The sequence below is a fragment of the Peromyscus leucopus genome, chromosome 9 (assembly GCF_004664715.2).
Source record: "Peromyscus leucopus breed LL Stock chromosome 9, UCI_PerLeu_2.1, whole genome shotgun sequence".
NCBI classification, from domain to species: domain Eukaryota; kingdom Metazoa; phylum Chordata; class Mammalia; order Rodentia; family Cricetidae; genus Peromyscus; species Peromyscus leucopus.
The window spans coordinates 28039984-28061293 of record NC_051070.1 but is presented as its reverse complement, the minus strand read 5'-3'; the positions used below and the strand labels follow the sequence as shown (position 1 = coordinate 28061293).

Genomic DNA, 21310 nt, shown 5'->3' with positions numbered 1-21310 from the left:
TCTGGACGTTCTCCTGTTCTACTTTTAAAGCTTTGAATTTACTTTGCTGTTAATACAAGGGATTTTCCGGCATCCCCAACCTCTTATGATACTGGTACACATTTTCCCCAGTTTATTCCCTTGGGATTCTAGGAGCTCACGCCTAGGTGTTATCTAACTTTTTTTTTTTTTTTTTTTTTTTTGTCTTGGGCATAGGTTTCTTAAAATTATTTATCTGATTACTCAATATTCATGCAAACGTAAGTGTCCACTTAAAATAATAAAAGCACAGTCACATTTTGGGAAGTAGAAAATCAAGTCTAACATGCTTTCCCTGGGGTGCCCCATCTATGCCTTCACCATTCTATAATAACTTTTGATCAGGTTCAGTGGAACACATTCTTAACAAGGATTATTAAATATCCAAGAAGATTTTATCATTTCCTGTTGAAAAACATAGAAACTCTTTCTTTAGTATTACAAGAATATATTGAGGAGTAAAACCAGGGAAAGCCAGACATCAGTTGTTCCTGAAATGATTTTGGCTGGAGTTTCCCTGTATAGGATGTTCCCAACGTCGTGTTGCCAAGCTAGCTTTGATTGCTCCAGCCTTCCTCCTGTGCAGTGGGAACTTGGAGAAATACTGACTGCTCTACTGAGTTTTTATTAATCAGCCAAATTAAACTTGGAGTGGCACGAAGTATGACATACTGCTGCTGAAAACTGCAAATATTTTTCCACTGTAAGAATAACACTATAGAAAAACATCAGTTTAATGTAATATATTGCATAATACTCATCCTCAAGCTTCATTCCAAGTTATATCTATGACCAGTAGATTCATAAATTATTCAAATAGGTAAAATAGAAGGCTTGCAATGTGATGGAATTGAACATCATTTTTCATATTTTTGTAATGTATCCTTCACTGAGGCAAATTCTCCCACTTTGTTAAAAGTATTTGAAACACATCCATTCTTCAACACTTTATTTAAATCTATAAACCAGTCATTTTCTTTCTCGCCAAGTTGCAGAAAATGCAATAACCAGTTGGTAATAGTTTGTGTAGTTTATTCTAGTTTGCTTTTTCTTGTGATAAACACAAAACATAAAAGGTACCAGGGGAGGAAAAGTGTTTATTTCATTTTATAGTTTACAGTCAACCATCTAGGAACACTAGGACAGGAATGCAAGCTTGGAGCAAAAACCAACAAATAATATTAACTACTGGCTTGTTCCTAAATTCATACAGCTGAGGCTCCCTTGCATAGAAATGACATGACCCATAGTGGGCTAGACCCTCCCACATCAATTGACCATCAAAAAAAATGTTTGACAGGCCTACCTGGTGGAGGGTATTCCTCAGTTCAAGTTATGTCTTCCAATGTGACTCAAGGTTAGTGTCTAGTTGACAGTTGAGGTTAACTAGATACATTGCTTTCTAAGTTCCATTAAGGAAAGAGGATGTATGTCTTCTAAGACATTGCAGAATCACTTAGTGCAAGTAAGTCTTCTTTGTCCTGGTTAATCTTTGCATCTCACAAAGGACCTACAACTGTGATTTAGAGCTAGTGGTCCCCAATTTTATGCATGTACTCTAGAACAAGAATTCAACAACTGAAAATAAAGGAAGAATGAGAGATTTTAATTAAGCAAATTCAAATCTAGAATAATAAGTCATGTTCTGTTGTTTGAAGTGACATATATAATACTACTAAAGACATAGAACATTTAGGGCAGTAGTTTAAAAGAAAAGGGGGGAAAAAAGCGTTCAGAAAATTTCCTGGTCTGAGGACAGTGGTCCAGAGGGTGCCTGGACTGGTCTACTTTGGTGACTAGTCTAGTGAATAACCTAGCTGTCATCATAGAGCCTTTGTCCAGTGACTGTTGGAGGCAGATACAGAGATCCACGGCCAGGCACCAGTCTGAGCTCCGGGAATCCAATTGATGAGAGAGAGGAGGGATTCTGCAGGTGGGGGACATGCAGAGATGACCGGCCACGCTAGTGGAAACCCATGAACTGTGGACTGGTGGCTGTGGAGCCCCCACGGGACTGGACTAGGCCCTCTGGATACAGAAGATGGTTGTTTGGCTTGAACTTTTCGGGGGCAACCAGGCAGGAGGATCCGGATCAGTCCCTGGTGCATGGGCAGGCTTTTGGGAATCCAGTGCCTGTGGTGTGTTACCTTGTGCAGCCTTGGTACAGTGGGAAGGGGCTTGGACCTGCCTAGGCTCAGTGTGCAGGGCTCTTGGGAGACCTTGATTTGGGGGATGTGGGGAGCCTTGGGAAAGAGGGCTAGGAGGTGGGAGGAGGGAGGAAGTGGGATCTGTGGGTGGTATGTGGAGTGAGTAGAAAATTTCTTAATAAAGAAAAATGAAAAAAAAAAAGAAAATTAAACTGTCTCAATTGTATTTGAATTGTAAGATCTGGCATTGTTTTGATTCATAATATTTATTAAGTAAATTCTTTTATTTTAATTTTTAAAATATTAAGTGAAAATACTGTAGTTAAGAATCTAAGTGGCTGTACAGATAGATGGATACATAGTTAATAGCACATTTCTACTCTTATAGAAGACTCCAGTTTGGGCCCCAACATCCTGGCTATCTACTCACAGCCACCTGTAACTCCTGCTCCCAGAGAACTTGATACTTCTGTCCTCTGTGGGCACCTGCACTGACATATACATACCACACACAAACACACACATATGCACACAATTTAAAAAAAAATAAAAGTAAATCATTCCAAGATCTCATATTGTATTTAAGATTGTTTTTCTGGCTATTTAGAAGGGAAATGTCATATTTAACTCAATGTTTTTTTCTTTCATTTTTCTTCATTAAGAAATTTTCTACTCACTCCACATACTATCCACAGATCCCCCCTCCTCCCTCCTTCCATCCCCCAGTCCTTTTTCCCAAGCCACTCTGCATCACCACATCCCCTGTGACACTTTAACTCAATGTTTACATATATGACATGTGTGAGAGTGCATGCACACACATGATCTCCATACTCAGAGGACACCTTTAGGCAGTTCATTCCCTCCTTCTACCCTGGTAGATGCAATTACTTCTGTCAACCAAGCCATTTTGCTAGCCAATTCCTTATGTAAGATGGATTTTTTTTCAATTATTTCAGATAAGTGTCCCATTGCCACAGTAAATGAATAAATTCCCTCTCATTCACTGTGTATCTATGGTGAGTGTGACCTTGGAATTATAGTCATGAAATGTCATAAAACATTTGTTTTGCATAGTGTTTGGGATTAAATATGGGGCTCCATGCATGCCAAGCAAGATCAATATCAACTGAAACATATCCTAAGTCCTAGAATGTTCATTTCGATAACATAATATATTGAACATTATACTTCAGTTGTAGAATGTTTGCTATAATAGTCACAAAGATTTAATAAGTAATGAAGTCAATCATTTTCATTAAATTTTATGTGTATATGAAAATAAAATTGCAAGCCCATTCTGGCTAAAACTGAAAGGTAAAGTATTAGAGAAGATATGTTATCAAGTCTATGGTAAATAACAGCATGTCCAACATTTCTAGACTTCATTATTTATAAATTTTAATTACTCTCTGAGTTTAACTATTTTGCACATGAACAGAAATAGTTTATCATGTAAACCTTTCCATTTATTTCATTCCCTAATTGATTTCATTACTAATACCTTCATTAGTTAATATGCTATTTTACTTTGGTCAATTATTCATTATTCCTTAATCAAAATTAGGTGTCTTCAGTTTATCCTAAGTTTTTCTGACTAATAGTCAAAAAGTTGAATTTGATATACAAGTGAAAATTGTTTGAAAAAGTATTGTTCTTATCTTCATAGGTAACAAAACTTTTTAGGGTCTCTCTCTCATTCTCTTTCTCTGTCTGTCCCTGGCTTTGGCTTTGGTTTTGGTTTTGGTTTTAGCTTTGAGTTTTTGAGACAGAGTATCTCTATACAGCCCTGGCTGACCTGTAGGGCACGTGTAGACCAGGCTGGGTTCCAACTCACAGAGCTCTGGCTGACTCTACCTCCCAAGTGCTGGGATAAATAAAATAAAATAAAATAATAAAAAGACACGAGCCACTATGATTAGCTTAGGATTTATTTAAATACTTTCTTTGATCATTTAGCAGAGTTATAAGGTAAAGCAGCAATGTGATTGTAAGATTGAGACACAAAATAAAAACAAATATGATAGAATCTTTTAGAAGCTAACAGAGGAAGTCTGAAAGGTACTAAGTTTTATATCTACAATGTATGGCCACGGGTATTACCACATGATAAAATCGCAGCAGGAACACATGGGACACCACTACAGAAATATAAGAGCTTTCTTTGTAGCAGACTGAGGAGGGCCAGCACAGATGGAGGAATACCTTTCACAATTAAGGCATATAGATCCTTTTATGATGTTTCCAGTTTGATAGTGTATTGTGCACTAAATGTTTTAGTCTAGTACCAAAGCTGACTAACAAAATTAGAATAGTTAAAAAAAAAGATAAGAGGAAATTTTGACGGCCTATAATTGATGTATGGAAGATTTTATATTTTTCATGGATAACTTAAAATCAGCTTGAAGCGACTGGAGAGACTGACCACTTGGAAAAGTCCTTGCTATGCAAGCATGAGGAGCAGAGTTCAGTTCTCAACCCCTCTCCATGCCAATACCTGGCTGTCATGGTGTATACGGGTCATTCTAATGCTGGGAAGGTGGAGAATGGGACTGGGGCTCTCTAAGATGTTCTATACACAGCCACCTTCACATACTTTTGAGTCTCAAGCCCGAGAAAGTTTCTGTCTCATAAAACAGAATGGGTCCAAGATAAAAAGACACTTGCCACCAAGCCTGGTAAAACATGATTTTGATCCTTGGGACCGAAATGTTTGAAGGTAAAAATCAATTCTCACAAGTTCTCCCCCGAAGTCTACAGAAATGCTATGGAAAGTGTGCTTGCATGCACACACACACACACACACACACACACACACACACACACACACACACTCGTATATACTGAACACATATAATTTCTAATTAAAATGGAAATTATGATGGATGGCTCCTTAAGAACACACCAAAGGTTGACCACTGGCTCCATACAAATATTTACATATGTTTACATGCACCTACACATACACACACACAATAATCTTCAGGTTAACTTTGGTCTTCACAAATTAATCCTTCTAGATAAGTTTATGTATGTGTTATACAAATAGGTGAATAAAGCAAATAAAAGCAAAAGGATAGTCTTCTGTGTTATCATCTAAGATAATTATGCTGATGGACTATTTGGTCATCAAACGAGCACTATTCATCTCTGCTAGCTGTTTTTACACCCATTTTGGTGTTTCAGAAGTCTTACATCCACCTGAATCTACTGACTTTCTATGCATAACATTTTTTTGCTCAGTGCTGCAGGTTTGAGCTTGTTGGTCTGCTCTCTATGCATAAGCAATCAGTTAACACTGTTCAACTCTCAGAACTTCCACATTCCATAGAAATAAAGGAAGACAGACGCCTTCTTTATCTACATCTACATTTTCTAACATTAGCAATAATTTCTTATTGTCTTCAGAATTCACTTCAAGCAATAAGAACCAACTGGCACAATTTATTTTTAATGAGCTCCTCTTCCTTATCTCTGCATCTTAAATATTTTAGAAGCATGCTGACAGGCAATTATTCCATTTATTAATGCCTAGATTTGAAGGCTGAGATTACACTTCTCAACAGAGGACTATTGTCTGTCATTGCCAGCTTCACGATGTCAAGGTCCCAAATGATCTTATTAGCACACCGTCACTTAAGCTGCTACTAGTCAAAAGTATCTCAGAAAGTTTAAAAAGAAAAACAGATTTTTTTTTAAAGAAAGGCAAACAGTGGAGTGAATTGAGTCCTTATAATTAGATTATGAGGTCTCTTTAATAATATTGCATGGATTCTTTTTAATGATGAGAATGTTACAACATGTGACTTTTAATCCTTTACTGAATAATAAAATTAGGACTGCAAGGCAGCGGTGGTGCATGCCTTTAATTCCAGCACTTGGGAGGCAGAGGCAGGCAGATCTCTGTGAGTTCAAGGCAAGCCTGTTCTACAGAGCGAGATCCAGGACAGGCACCAAAGCTACACAGATAAATCCTGTCTCGAAAAAACAAAACAAAACAAAATAAAAATAAAATAAATAAAAATTAGGATCATTTGTGAGTTAAAATATACAGACATAATAATATGACAGCAAATAAATTTACCAAATTTTGTCATCTATAACATTTTACTAGTGTAATATTTATAAATAAATTGCTAAGTCATAAAAAATGCAATAATATTAGATCATCGGACTTTCACATTTTGTATTAAGATAGACAAAGTCATTTTACAGCACATTCCACTTTAGACATTAAATAATCATATTTTGAGAGGAAGTAAAGAAAAATTTAAAAATTTTCTACTTTTATCCCCACCATACAAGGGCATTTGTGTTTAATTAAAATGAAACAAATAAAATTTAACATAATTTGTATGTTTCTCATTGTTGTTGTTCTTTTGTTTGTTTGCTCATTTGTTTTTCCAGACAGGGTCTCTATGTAGCCCTGGCTGTCTGGAACTCACTCTGGATAGGAGGCTGGCCTCAAACTCACAGAGATCAGCCTGCTTCTGTCTCCCTAGTCTCCCCGAGAAGGGGGAATGGAATAGATTTCTTGAGTGAACCAGGAGCTGGTGGGGATAGAAAGAGGAGGGATCTGGTGGAGGGATAGAGGGAGAGAATACTAGAAGAAATGCCTGGAAAGGAGGAGCATTTTTGAGTGAGGTAGAAACCTAATGCAATGGAAACTCCCGGGAATCTGACAAGGGTGACCCTAACTAAGCAATAAGGGATATTTATGTAGCCAGAAATTGACCAGTAATCAGACACGATGTCCAGTGGAGGGATTAGGATGCCAACCTAGTGATATAATCTTCAATTTACAATTCTTCCTGTGTGCAAGACATGCTGCAATAAAAGGTCTTGCAGAAATTGTGTTGGTGGTCAACCAATAACTGGTCAAGCCTGAGACCCAGGCCATGAGAGAGCCCACACCTAGCACTGCCTGGAGCAGCAGCTGATTGAGACAGATGCAGAGACCTACAGCCAAAATTAGGCAGTGCTTGGAGAATCCTGCAGAAGAAGGGGAGGAGGGATTACAGGAGCCAAAGTGGTCAAGGACAGCACAGGCTCAACTAACCTTGGCTCATAGGGATGTACAGAAACCAGATGGATAACTAGGGAGTCTGCATTGGATTGCATTGGTCCTCTGCATGCTCCAGTTGTGTAACTTTGTCGTCTTGTGAGCCTCCTAGCGATAGGAGCCGGGGCTGTCTTTGTCTTCTTGTGAGCCTTCTAACAATGGGAGCAGAGACTGTCTTTGAGTCTTTTGGTGGCTTTTGGGACCCTCTTCCTCATACTGGGGTGCTTTGTCCAGTCTCTCTCTCTCTCTCTCTCTCTCTCTCTCTCTCTCTCTCTCTCTCTCTCTCTCTCTTTCTCCCTCTCTCTCCCTCTCTCTCTCTTTTTAAGTTTTTTGAGACAGGGTTTCTCTGTGTAGCTTTGTGCCTTTCCTGGAACTCACTCTGTAGCCTAGGCTGGCCTCGAACTCACAGAGATCCGCCTGCCTCTGCCTCCTGAGTGCTGGGATTAAAGGCGTGTGCCACCACTGCCTGGTGCTTTGTACAGTCTTGAACAAGGGGAGGTGTCTAGTCTTACTGTAACTTGATATGCCATGTTTGGCTGATATTCATGCTAAGCCTGTCCTGTTCTGAATAGAAACTGAGGAGGAGAGGGGGCTGTGGGGGAGACTGAGAAGAAGGACAGGAAACTGTGGCCAGCATGTAATTAATAGTAAATAAAAATAATGATAATAATAATAATAAATCATTTTAAAAGTCAACATAAACAGCAGCTTTTGAAATATGTCAGTGGCAGAATGATTACTTAGTGCATGATGTCGTTTCTTTAACTATTAGTGACAAAATAAACATTTAAAAAATTAGAGAAATTGAAGCAACTTCTCTTCCATTGTGGAAATGTGTTTTCTTGCAGACTGCCCACTATTTTTCAGTGTGACTAGGTGCACATCACTCAAATTTAGAATACCCCTTAAGTATTTTCTCAGTGTCTAGGAGTAAATGATGTACATGGTATTCTCTGGGCCAGAACCTGAGAAGTTGTTTAAATTTTTCAAGAAGTCACATTCACAGGAGCACAGAATTTTTTGCAAAGATTTCTGAGCATCTTTGTAAGCATGGATAAATATCTCCTTCTCAGACCTTCAGTTTTTTGTTTTTAAAGCTGTGGTAAAAATAATACCTCAATGGGCTGTTGTGAAGATTAAATGGGAAACAGTGTTTAAGGTGATAGTGTCAGTTTTTGACATTCCGTTGTTAGTGTTAATGTAAGTCTTAATTTAATATGACCTCAGATACTGACAGTCAAAAATAAGATCAAATTCAATGTCCTGGGAAGAACAAACCATAATCTGCATTTGTCTCAATGGATCTATCTGGATCCTCATTCTTTCTTCTTAACTTCTATCTATAATGTCGACATTGTACACTTATTCTAAAATACATTGTGGAGTTACTGCTTGAGGTTGCTCAAGAATCAATATATTTCTGTTACTGAAATTAGAGTTTTTCTAAGGAATAGATTCTGATCACTGTTTCTCCTTTCCCACATCCTCCTATATCCTCCCCTTCCACCCCTACCCAAATCCTCCCATTTTCTGTCTCTCTTTAGAAAACAAACATCTAAAAAATAATAATAAAATAAAAAAATGTAAAAACAAACCAATCAGAACAGGAGAGAAAAAAACAAGTGAAAGAAAATGAGACAAAGCAAAAGTACAGGAAACATATAGACAGAAAGACATGTTGAAACACACAGGAATCCTTTATAAGTACAAAAATGGAAGCCATAATATATACACAAAGAACAATAGATTTCAATCCATACTGACTAGCAGAAAAACAAAACATTTATAATTGTCATGGTGGAATAATGTAAGATCTTAAAATATTTGATTGGATTGTGTTATGTGTAATTAATAGTCTTTGTGAAATATAAAGCTTTAATAATAAACCTAAAAATCAAAAAGCATGTTTAAGAAAACAAATATTAGGACTGCTGTTTAAATAAAATATAACAGCCATAAAACAGAAGAAAAATCAATTTTCAACACTTATATTTCTTGATGTGTCATGAAATTGCATAATTAAATAAACTAATCTACTATAAACCAGATGTTCTGCATTCAGAAAATACTGCAAGTTCTTTTTTCTGGAGGAAACCAAGAAAACAAGTCTCTCTAAATCCACATGAGCAACACTCAGATGAACTCACAGAGATGGAATTAGTATGCATATGGCTGTCACAGACCTCCATGAAGTCCTCTGGCCCATACTATGGCTTCTAGTTGAGCATTTTTTATGGGCTTTATGAGTGTATGAATGAGTAGGTTTTTGATTCTCTTGTTTTCTCTTGGGCTCTTTTCTAGCCTGTTGGTTGATTTTGTCTAATGTTCATGTGATAGTTTTACTTTATACTATTGTTATTAATTAATTAATTAATTAATTTCCACAGATTTATTTCAATTAATTTGCTGGGATTCTGTACCTGGTAAAATGTATTTATTATTACTTAATTAATTTTTCCTATCCTCATCACAGTCTCTCCTTCCTTCTCTCCTCCCAGTCTCTCCCCCACCCCACCCCCATCTACTCCTTCTCCTTTCTCTTCAGAAAAGGCCAGGCCTCCCATGTATATCAACCATCCATGGCACATCAAGTTGCAATAGGACAAGGAACCTCCTATACTATTAAGGCTGGACAAGTAAACTCAGTAGGAGAAAAGGGTCCTAAAAGCAGGTAACAGAGTCAGAGACAGCCCCTGCTCCCTCTGATAGGAGTTCCACAAGAAGATCAAACCACACAACTGTAACATATAGAGAGAGGACCTAGGTCAGTCCTATGTAAGTTCTCTGGTTGGCGGTTCAGTCTCTGTGAGCCCCTATAAGCCCAGGTTCATTGATTCTGTGTATATTCTTCTACACTCATAAATCATCTCCTAGTCATCAGAGAGACTTCACCCAGCAACTGATAGAAACAGATGCAGAGACCCACAGTCAAACATTGAACAGATCTCAGCAAATCCTGTGGAAGAGGGGGAGGAAGGATTATGAGAGCCAGAGGGGCCAAGGACATCACAAGAAAACACACAACATATTGTATTATTTTTTTTAATTTTGTTATATTTTTATATAAAAAAGAGTGAATTAATGAATGAAAACCTAGCCACTAGGGTAAAGGTCAGCAGTTGAACTGTCACTTACACCTATTTGGAGAGGAAAAATCAGTTTTCTTTAATAGAGTGACACTAGGTATATTAACCATTCCAGAATAGACTTCATGATCAGGTGTAGTTGAAAAATATATAATGGATTCAACTTTTCATTTCCCATGTATGTATGTGTGTGTGTGTGCTTTTATTTTGTCATAGTTTGGTGTTTTTTTGTTTTTTTTTTTTTTTACTTTTTTTCTTCCATTTTTCTTTATTAAGAAATTTTCTATTCACTCCACATACTACCCACAGATCAATGAGACAACAAAAGGAGATCAAGGGGATACAAATTGGAAAAGAAGAAATTAAACTTCTACTATTTGCAGACGATATGATAGTATATATAAATGACCCCAAAAATTCTACCAAGGAACTCTTACAGTTGTTTTAACTTTTTTATGGGTGTGGTTTTATTTTGTTTTCTTCATTTTGAGGGAGTTTGTTATTTTATTGGGGTTTATTTTTTTAGGAAGAATTTAAAGTTAAATTGTAGTGAAGGGGAGAGGATTTGGAAGGATTTTGGGAAGAGGAACAATATTAGTGAAATATGTTCAAACAGAAAAATTGTTTTAAAGAATAAAAATATAAAAAAAGAAAAATAAGAAAAAATATAGCACATTGAAGAGAAATGTTCACATACATGGTCATTGAAGTTCTCCTCTACAAACTAGAAAATGAAGTCAGGAATAGTAGGGCATGTCGTTAATCCCACTGTTAGGGAGGCAAAGGAAGGTGGATCTCTATGAGTTTGAGGTCAGCCTGGCTACATAGTGAGATCTTTTCTGGAAAAAAAAAAAAAACAAAACAAAACACTGGGAAAAAGAACTTGTCTAGATGTACATCAAATGACTAATGGATAATGCACATGTGGTATATAACACAATGGAATTTTAATATTATTAATAAAGGAAAATAAAAGTTGCAGTTAGATGGATAAAACTAGAGAGCACATAATTAGAGACGATGTAGGCCAACACATATAAGCCTCATGTTCTCTCTCATATTAGGTACTAACTTCAATTCTTTAGACTTGTGTATTCAGCTTCATGTAGCTCCAGAAAGCAGCACACAGGAAACAGAGTAGTTGTGGGAGGTATTACCTTAAGGGAATGAGCACATTACTATATAGTCAAAATGAAGGGGGAAAGAGGGAATAGTGGGGTGTAAAGGTGTAAACAGGGGCTAGAGGGTTGGAGAGAAGAAAGGATAAGAGTGAGAAAAATATCATTGAAGAGGGTAGGGAGAAACCACACAGAATATTTACTATCTGGTAGCCCAACTGAGAAACTATATTTGAAGAAAGATATATTTCAAGGCTAGATTATCTCAGTTCTATAAGATAGGTTTCATTATAGAGAAACTATAATGAAATAATATATATAATATATATATTATAAATAATATATAATATAATGTGTGTGTGTGTGTGTGTGTGTGTGTGTGTGTGTGTGTGTGTGTGTGTGTAGAGTGAGGTATGAGCTAACCTTGCAGGGGTTAGTCACAGGTGACCCAGAGATCCCCTAAACATTGTTTATCATAACTAATTTATAAGATCCTATTCCTAAAGACACAAGTTGAATACAGAGACACAAAGTTAATCTGACTTGAAAATTTCTTCCATGCTGTCTAGTTTCAAAGTTCTCAGAAATAATATGAAGGCTTCTGGAGGAGTTAGATATCAATGATCTCATAAACCTGTTGTTTAAATTCCTAAACAGTCTTAAAACAAAACAAACAAACAACAACAACAACAACAAAAAAGAGCCAGATACTGGGGTAAATGCTGAAAGATCAGAGAGACCAAGGAACAAGCCAATGCCATGTTTCACCTTCCCAACTCCCTGAATCAGGCCCAAATCAAACATTCACAACAGTCCCATAAGGTTTATGAAACATTGAAGGAGAAAGTAGAAACACATGGAGAAGTGCTACAAAATGCCACTTTATAAGGTTGAGAAGGTCAGGTCAATATTGAACTCATAATAGCTGCACATTATGGCACTGGGCTTATGGAGGCATAGAGTCACCAACAGTCAGCTAGCTGGTGCACAGGCTCTGAGGTGGGAAAAGACATCATATTCAGGTGCTTTACTCACTGATGAGCCCATAAGGCTATATCAGAAGGCTTCAAAGCTATGATCACATAACATGTACAACCTAGTTAAACCGTAGGGGAAGAAAAAACAAACCAACAAACAACCACAAAATATAAATAATTTCTTCCTATGTATTACCTTAAATCTAATCATAAAGTCATTGATAATCCCTATAATAGTCTTGTCACAATTGCACTAGAGGACACATCTGATCAGTATTTGAACATTTTTATTATATAATTTTATGATAAGAATAAATAATTAAAAATTCTTCCATAAAGGCTTCCTTGAATAAGAACACAAATCAATGAAAACATCAGCAAAAATCCAAGCTAGGTATTCAACAGGAAACACATTATAGTTTCAGAATACTTAATACCTAAGGTTTTTTATTTCCAATTTATAGTTAATGAGTGTATGGAAAATTATAGTATTCTTGGATAGTTTACATTTAGTTTTATTTATCTTATTGTAGGATTATTAATCAGTTATAAATTATATTTTCACAAGTACCTAGTAAATGAGCAAAAAGAAACAGTGACTCCAAAATAGACTTTGAACTTATATACACGTTTGAATCTCTTCTATATGAGTAAAAAGAAAATACTATTTTGTTTAAGCCATAGATAAAGATCATGGAGCTATGGTTTCTAAAATATTACTTTTATAATATTCTGTTTTTCATGAGTGAGACATGAATAGGGAACTAAATAGTGGGTCTGTGTGAATACTCATCTGTAGGATGTGATTATGTGATCTGAACAGAACAAAAAGCTGTATGTTATCAAAGAGTCATTTCTTTGAGCTGTGTGTACTTAAACCACTTTTCCCCACTTTATATTATATATGTTTAACATTTGATACATGATATTGAATGTACTACATTAAAAACTATCCCTTGTAAAGTCTTGCAAATCTTCTGTGGGAAACCTTTAAAAAGAAATAGGTTGATCTGGTCTAGTAAGCAATGCTATTCTTTAAGTAAAAGAGACACAAAAAGAGCAACCATACATGCAAGTAATTACAGAAACAGTGTCTACTCTGAACCAGGTGCTCCTTTTAAGAAAATGAAAACTGACAGACTAGAATGAGATTTTTCTATCCCAGTGAGCTGAAGTAGACACAAACAGGTTTATTTTTTGGCTGATAAATCCTCAGTGCATTCATTACTAGCACTGTTCTGTGTTGTTTAAAAGCTATGGAAAGTACTGACAATAAACATTAGTTTTAGTCCTATTTCTTCTGAAATATATACATATAAGTATTCAAGAAAATTATATTCTCAACAGAATTTTCAATGTTTATTATTTTAACACTTATTTCCTCCAAGAGTTTATTTAACTGATTAATTTTGTTTCCCTAACACAGATATAAATAAAATCCATCTCACCTTAATCCCATCTCTATTTTAAGTAACCAACCTCAGATTCTTTCAGTAATTTAACTCTAGCTTAGTGTAATAGTTCAGATATGGTATCATAATTTAATCAAGCAACAAATATGATTCAGAGACAAAGTTGGACTGTCAAAGTCTTGTAACTGGGAGGGAGTCATATGCTAGTGGTTTTTCTTCTACTGACAGCTTTTAACATGGGGTCAACAATCTTATGACTGCACAGCTGATGACAGCTGGAAGATCTTCGTATCTTACTAGTGGAATCACTAAAATATTCTGAAATCTTTCTCATGAGAAACTACATTCTCATTCTTTCTCATCTCTCTCTTCCCTCTTTTTTATGTTTCAGGGAGGATTATAGAGTTCATATTCATCTTTCATTAAACTGAGATAGCCTAGGTTTAGGATGTCTTTTCTTGCTCCACTCCTGAGAATTGGCTTGGTTCATCATGAGCAAAGTTATAACCTTTGCCTGCCAAAATTTAAACAGGCATTCAATACTTCCTGACAGCTAGACTTGATTTTGAAAATATAAAAGAGTAAAATTCCCAGTTTGTATTTCACTTGAACATTTTATTTTTCTTACTTCACTGAGGTTTTTACAAGGTCATGTTCAGATTAGCTTTAGTTGCTCCTTCCCAAAACCACAAGTGCCATGGAACATGTTATAACCTCAGTGTCATTAAACTTAAAACAAATTGAGGGAGCTTGCTTCATCTTTATCCCATTTTTATGTTGTTTTCTGGACTACTCATTTTAAAAGTCATACATTTCTCTTACAATAAAAATCCCTCCAATTATGTTACTTTTCTATGTTGATTTCTTAGACAGGAGTGAGAGATCAACATTTCTGATTATTAACTTTTGTTTCATAAATTTCCACAATTTTATGCATGCTCCTTTTAATGACTTAAAAGGAATGTAATCAGTTTCATTTCCCCTATTTATTCTCAAGGTAGTTTGGGAGATTACAGACAGACAATGATATCATGGGATACTATCTACATATCTGTATACATATTTATACAGGTATTTATACCTATCTATCTACATTTCGATGTGTTTATGTATCATGATTATTTGCAAACTTTCTATTGGGGAATATTTTAAAGTGTATTACTTTTGTTTATGTTGTATTTGTTTAACTCTGTGAAGCTGTGTTACTGTGCCTGTCTAAAACACCTGAAGGTCTAATAAAGTGCTGAATGGCCAATAGTGAGGAAAGAGAAAGGATAGGCAGAGCTGGCAGGCAGAAAAATAATAGAAGGAGAAATATGGAAGAGGAGAGATCTAGAAGTGAGAGAAGTATGTGGCCATCAGGGACCAGCCACTCAGCTACACAACCAGCAACAAAGTAATAAAGAAAGGTATACAAAAAAGAGAGAAAGGTAAAATCTAGAGGCAAAAGACAGATGGGTTCATTTAAAGTTAAAAAAAACTGACAAGAAATAAGGCAAGCTAAGGCTGGACATTTATAATTAAGAACAAAACTCTTTGTGGGATCTTTTGGGAGCTTGCTGGTAGGCGTTCACTCTATACTGGTAAGTTAGTAGAATTTTTATTGGTTATTTAAAGTAAAGAAATACCATATGTGTTTATAAGGTAAACTACTGTGTACTTAGTAATTAGCAACTACTTGCTCTATAAAAAATATGATTCTTGCATTAGAAATAATTATATTGACATTCCAGGTCTTCTATGAGATGCATTTTGGAAACTGATCAATTTGTAAATCAGCTTTGTTTTGAAAGTATTTTTATAGGTTAACAGTACAAGTAATAATATTGAGCAAAAATTAAAAAAAAATAAATGGCTGAAGGAAGCAAAGAAAACACATTAAGAAAACAACAGATTTTAAAAAATTCAAAAACAACAATAATGAAAAATATATGTGAAAATTCAGATTAAAGATATTAACCACCATAGTGAATGCTTATTTCAGTTATCCTCAATATCTTTTGAGACTTATGAATATTATATTAGTATAATATTCATAGTTAAGAATGGTAGATGAGCCGGGCAGTAGTGGCACATGTCTTTAATCTCAGCACTTGGGAGGCTGGGATTAAAGGCATGTGGAAGAACTATAAAAACTATTAAACTAATGCCTGTCAAGAGAAATCAGGGACAAATTAATGAGACTGAAATACTGGCTGAAATATACTGCTTAAAATGAGCATTTCCTAATTCTAAATTAAAAATAAATGCTTTTTAATATAAGCAATTCTACTCTAATAATATGTTTATTGTGTTGCATATAAAATCAAATCACAGAAGAATAAAACAACGCCTTCATATAGCTTATGTATAGCCTACTGATACGTAGGAAATCCTTATTAACCAGTCAATATATTACTCAATGTTTTTCCTCAGAAAAATTTTATGTAAATTATGAAGTATTTTCTTATAAACTTGATGTAATACAAAATATGCAAAAGATATAATTTTCATAACTATATGTTTTATAGATGTTCATATTATAGTAAAAACTTGTAGCTAATTGAAAACACATTGACTTAATTAGTTATATTCCCCGGGCAGACCAATTGCTCCTCTGATATCACAAAGTTTATATTCATATAATTTTCATAAGCTAGTTTATCTAGCAGAAGGTATTTCCTTAATTTATTGAAAGCTATGAAATATTTTAAGCACTTTGTTGTCTTTAACAATGAAACTATTCTTGTGAGCTCATAAACTATGAATATATGTATTAATATATTCAAATATATATTAGGAAACCAAGATAAAAATGGTTGATAGGTCAAATTTATTTTTAATTATTATTTATCTATTTATTTTATTATTCTTTTTTAAGTATAAAGTTTCCTTTTTTTACATATAAATTTATTATGTATACAGTGTTCTGCCTGCATGTTTGCTTGCAGGCCAGAAGAGGGCAACAGATTTCGTTATAGATGTCTGTGAGTCACCATGTGGTTGCTGGGAATTGAACTCAGGACCTCTGGAAGAACAGCCAGTGCTCTTCACCTCCGAGCCATCCCTCTAGCCCAGTCAAAAATTTTTTGACTTTTATTTTTAATTTTATGAATTTCACTTCAAATTTATCATTCGAATGTATTTTATATCCCAATTTTAGCAATTTTAATCATGGAAATTATGCTGTGTAACACAAGTAGGGAATAATGAAGTGTGTAAAGACGAGTGAGGGTTCCAGGTCTTTGTTGTATGCTTGCCTCTCTAAGGCTCAGAGAACCGTGGAGGACACATAGTAGAAAGAGGGCAAAGGACAGGGACACCTGCCACAAAGGATGTCTTCTGGACTTGGCATGACATCTGAACTTATGATCTCACTATAGCTATGGTTATCGGAACAAGAGAAGCACAATATTGGCCCACGGACATTTCATCAGGGATGAGAGGGGGCTTCAGAAACTACCTTTTCTTAAGGACTATCAGCTATGGTTACAGAAGGATGTGTCATTTTCCTCAATGGTGTGCCCACTAAAAGCTGTCTATATTCACACTTGCTCAGGTACGCAATCCCAGTTAGAAGCTGTGAGCCATACGCAAAAGAAGACAGTAACGTATGAGGGAGACTTCCTGGGAAGCAGATTTTTGGTAGAATCATTATGTATTTGTAGATGTATCAAAGAATAAAGTAAAAAATAATGAGTAAATAAAATGAAGAATTGTTATTTCCTGGGTGAGATGAAAATTTAGGCAATAGACCTGTCTGATGTTCCGAAAGGAAAATATGATTTATGCAATGTTTTGTTTTCTTTTTTTATTACTGTTCATGCTTCATTGTTCTCATACAGTAAGTCATCTCATCTTTATGCTCTAATCAATGAAACATCAATGTGAGTTCAGAACTTGCCATAAGTAGTCTCTGACCATTGGGATTATGTCAAGACTAGTTTCAGTGAGCTATTACTAAAAGAAAGCAATACACACTCATCCTGAGTATTGTTTTCTGTTCTTAAGCACCAGCTCTGAAGTTAGGCAATTTGCCACAAGGAAGACAGTCTCAAGAGATTTTTGAACGAGGAGAAGTAAATGAAGTTTTGCCTCTGATGTCTATATTAGAAGGACAATAACAGGTGATTCCTGTGAATAAAGTTGTCAACATCAGAGCTTCCTATTCAGGAGTCACTCTTTCATTCATGTGAATTACTAAACAATGGTGCAAAGAAACCCTAGGGAGGATTTGATCCTTCTTTATGCATTTAGAGTATTTGATATTCACATTACCCATATGAACACTCAGAAATACAGCCATATACTTAATTGAGCAAAACTGATAAAAAGAATTTGAAGATTAAGATGACAAAAGAAACTCAAGATAAGAAGTGGAAGAATGAACAGAAAAAAAGAGTAGGAAAACAAGAGGAAAAGAGGAAGAAGAGTAGCAGGAAAGAGTGAAGAAAAGTAAAGAAGATTGAAGGATGGCTTGAAGAATGCAGGAGAGGAAATAAATCATTTACCATAAATAAAAAAGAAATAAGGAGGTACAAATTTTAAAGAGAGATAGCAATTTCAGAGGGATAACAGAGTATTAACACTGAGAAGAAGGGGACAATATAAAGAATTGCTAGGTAGCAATTTTAGTGTAACTTTATAAACCCAAATTAATTGAGATTTAGATATTAATACATGCTGTAAATATTGTGCTGTAGATAAATTGAGAACAATTAAAAATGGATATTAATAAAAAAACTGAGAAAAAATAAAACTTAAAACCTATGAGTGACTAAATAAGCAATATCAATATTAATCCAACACAACTACAAAGAAGACAAGTATATGGCTTTGGATACTTACTGTAGTTGGGTGTGACAAATATGCTGAGCTTTCTTTCATTCAGTTGTTCATAGTGGGATACTGCCAGATCAGAGAAAACTGTATGTACTTTGTCTCCCTAGCAACCTTGTTTCATCTGACTGGACCTTGGGTGAATGTGTAATCCAAAGGTCATTTTCTATATATAGGGCTCTTCTGACCATTGACAAGGGAATTTCAAATGAGACTGGGCTCAGAAATGTGATTTCTATGTGATTCTTTGTTGTGATTTTATTATTATAGACAGTTCTGCACTTAAGGAGTTCTGTAGGAGTGTATTTCCTCAAAAAACAAACAAACAGAAAAATAAAAATGTATGATAAGAAGAAGTAGGCAATAGGAAGCAAAGAACAGAGATAGTCAAAATCATGAGACCAGAAGGTGACATATCAATTTGGTAATGGAAAAGGTAGAGAATGCACAAACCAGAAGAAGATTAGACATGAAAAAGAAGGATTATTTAGTTGCTATTTGGTTTCTTTTCTTTTCCCCCCTTTGGTTTTTTGAGACAGGGTTTCTCTATGTAGCTTTGCGCCTTTCCTGGAACTCACTTGGTAGCCCAGGCTGGCCTTGACCTCACAGAGATCCGCCTGCCTCTGCCTCTGGAGTGCTGGGATTAAAGGTAGGTGTGCACCACCATGGTCCGGAGCTATTGGGTTTCTAAAGCTTGTGGGAAACATTATATCCCATATGCCTCAGATAATTCTCCTTACAATACCATTTCCACTTGAACATTTACAATGTGCTTTTAATGACTTTGTAAATGGGTCTGTTGAAAGGTAGTATTTTCCATTCTGTTCAACTCTGATGCTCATACCTTAGATTGATAGCAGAACATGTATATGTGTGTGCGTGTGTCTGCATGTCTGTGTGTGTGGGGTGTGTGGGGGGTGTGTGTGTGTATATGTGTGTATGTGTGTGTACTAGACATATTGGTGAAGAAAGACTTTTTTATTCATTTTTAATATTATTACAGGACTGTTTTCTTGTGGATGTCTAAATATATGGATTTATAATTAAACTATGATATACTTTATGTTGTATATCCTAAATACAAAAGACATGTGAAGTCACTTACCTGAAGTGTGTCAATTCTTTGAAAGAAGTGCTTGGTAATTTTACCTACAACTCTCATCACATGGAATATAGATTCAAAAAGGGCCCTTATTCAATTCCTCATACAAAATGTATAGAACTGAATAATGAAGAGTATTCTTTCATAATTGATATTATCACTCAAAATGAAATCATGTTAAATTGTTTCTCCTGTAACACTCAAATATAAAGCGTAAATACAAGATGCTCAGTTACATAGTCTTGATCCCAGGCCTGATTCCTTACTCAACATGATGCTCCTTGGCGGAGCAGAAGAAACCTCTCACACTGCCTCACACCTTCCTGTAGTGGGTAGCCATTCCGGCTTTGATCTGGAAGTTCCAACCCCCATTGAGGCTTCGTGACTGTCACGCCTACCAGGCGGGGCCAAGGGAGGACCCTGAAGACCTGAGATCCTGAATGTGCTGGCTCTCTTGGTTCCTGGACCCTAGACATTGGAGGTAGACTAAGCAGAGTTCTCCAGAGAACACCGCCGGACTGTGCCACAACTCCCAGAACATGCAACCTACTTATCCCGTCACGTGAAAATTACCCCACAAAATAAACCTCCCTTTTAACTACGTGGAGTGGCCTTAATAATTTCACCAATACCTTTCCTCGTGTCATTCTTCTCTATTGTTTTTACAGTGGAGCAAATTAACCCCAAACAGTTAAATTTACTAATCCAGAACTGTGCGAGAAGCTACCTTAAGTGTGTTTACTTCACAGTAAATACTTCTTCCTATGAATTTTAGTATTGTCTATCCAGTACTTTGTCTTTAGTACTATATCTGATTTCATCTTTTCCACACCAAATGCACGAATATGAGTTCTTGAAAATGTTATGACAGCTTAGCTCTCTGTTTTTTCAGCCTCCTTTTTCTATAGCTGAATGCATGGCTGCCTATGTAGAAAAAGTTGAAAAGAATAAAGTATTGCCTTCAAGTAACCATTTTATATAAAATAAGAATTTATGGCATTTACATTCCATTGATTTTTAGCACGTTTGTATTTTCAAAAAAAATTCTAAAAATTATATCAATAATTAAAGGCCTTACCTAGACCATGTCTATGTGTTGACATTGGAGGTAAAACGGTCCATGTCTTGGTTTTGGGATTGTAACATTCAACAGTGTTCAATGTCTTTAAGCCATCTCGACCTCCAATTACAAAGAGCTTCTCATCAATAACTGCCACACCAAACTGAAGCCTCCTGCCACTCATCATTCCTGCCTGGATCCAGAGATTCGTTCTGAGGTCATACTTCTCTATGGTTGTAGCTCCTGATAGAAAATAAAATCAAATAGTCATCAATCCAATGAATAAAAAAAATAAAATAAAAAGCTTGTACAATGCAGTGCAAATTAGAATGTGAAAACATACTAGTCATATCCATTGTTTACAAAGAAAAGCATGTCATAAAACAAAGGGAATAATAAATCAGTAACTTTATTTCCTCTTGTTTGTGGACACTAATGATTGAATCAGATACATGTATCCAGTGCTAAACTATTGGTTTAATGGAAACAGTGTTGAGAATGACACAGTTT

At 35.6% G+C, this 21310-nt stretch overlaps 1 protein-coding gene across 1 annotated transcript in view; it reads right to left on the bottom strand.

Moving 5' to 3' along the window:
- The window catches only part of Klhl1 (kelch like family member 1), a 346069-nt gene that overhangs the window by 59079 nt on the left and 265680 nt on the right, over window positions 1–21310 (bottom strand). Inside the window, exon 7 of the mRNA XM_037208360.1 lies at window positions 20819–21043. Coding sequence (XP_037064255.1) covers window positions 20819–21043 — 225 coding nt within the window. The remainder of the gene's footprint in view (window positions 1–20818; window positions 21044–21310) is intronic.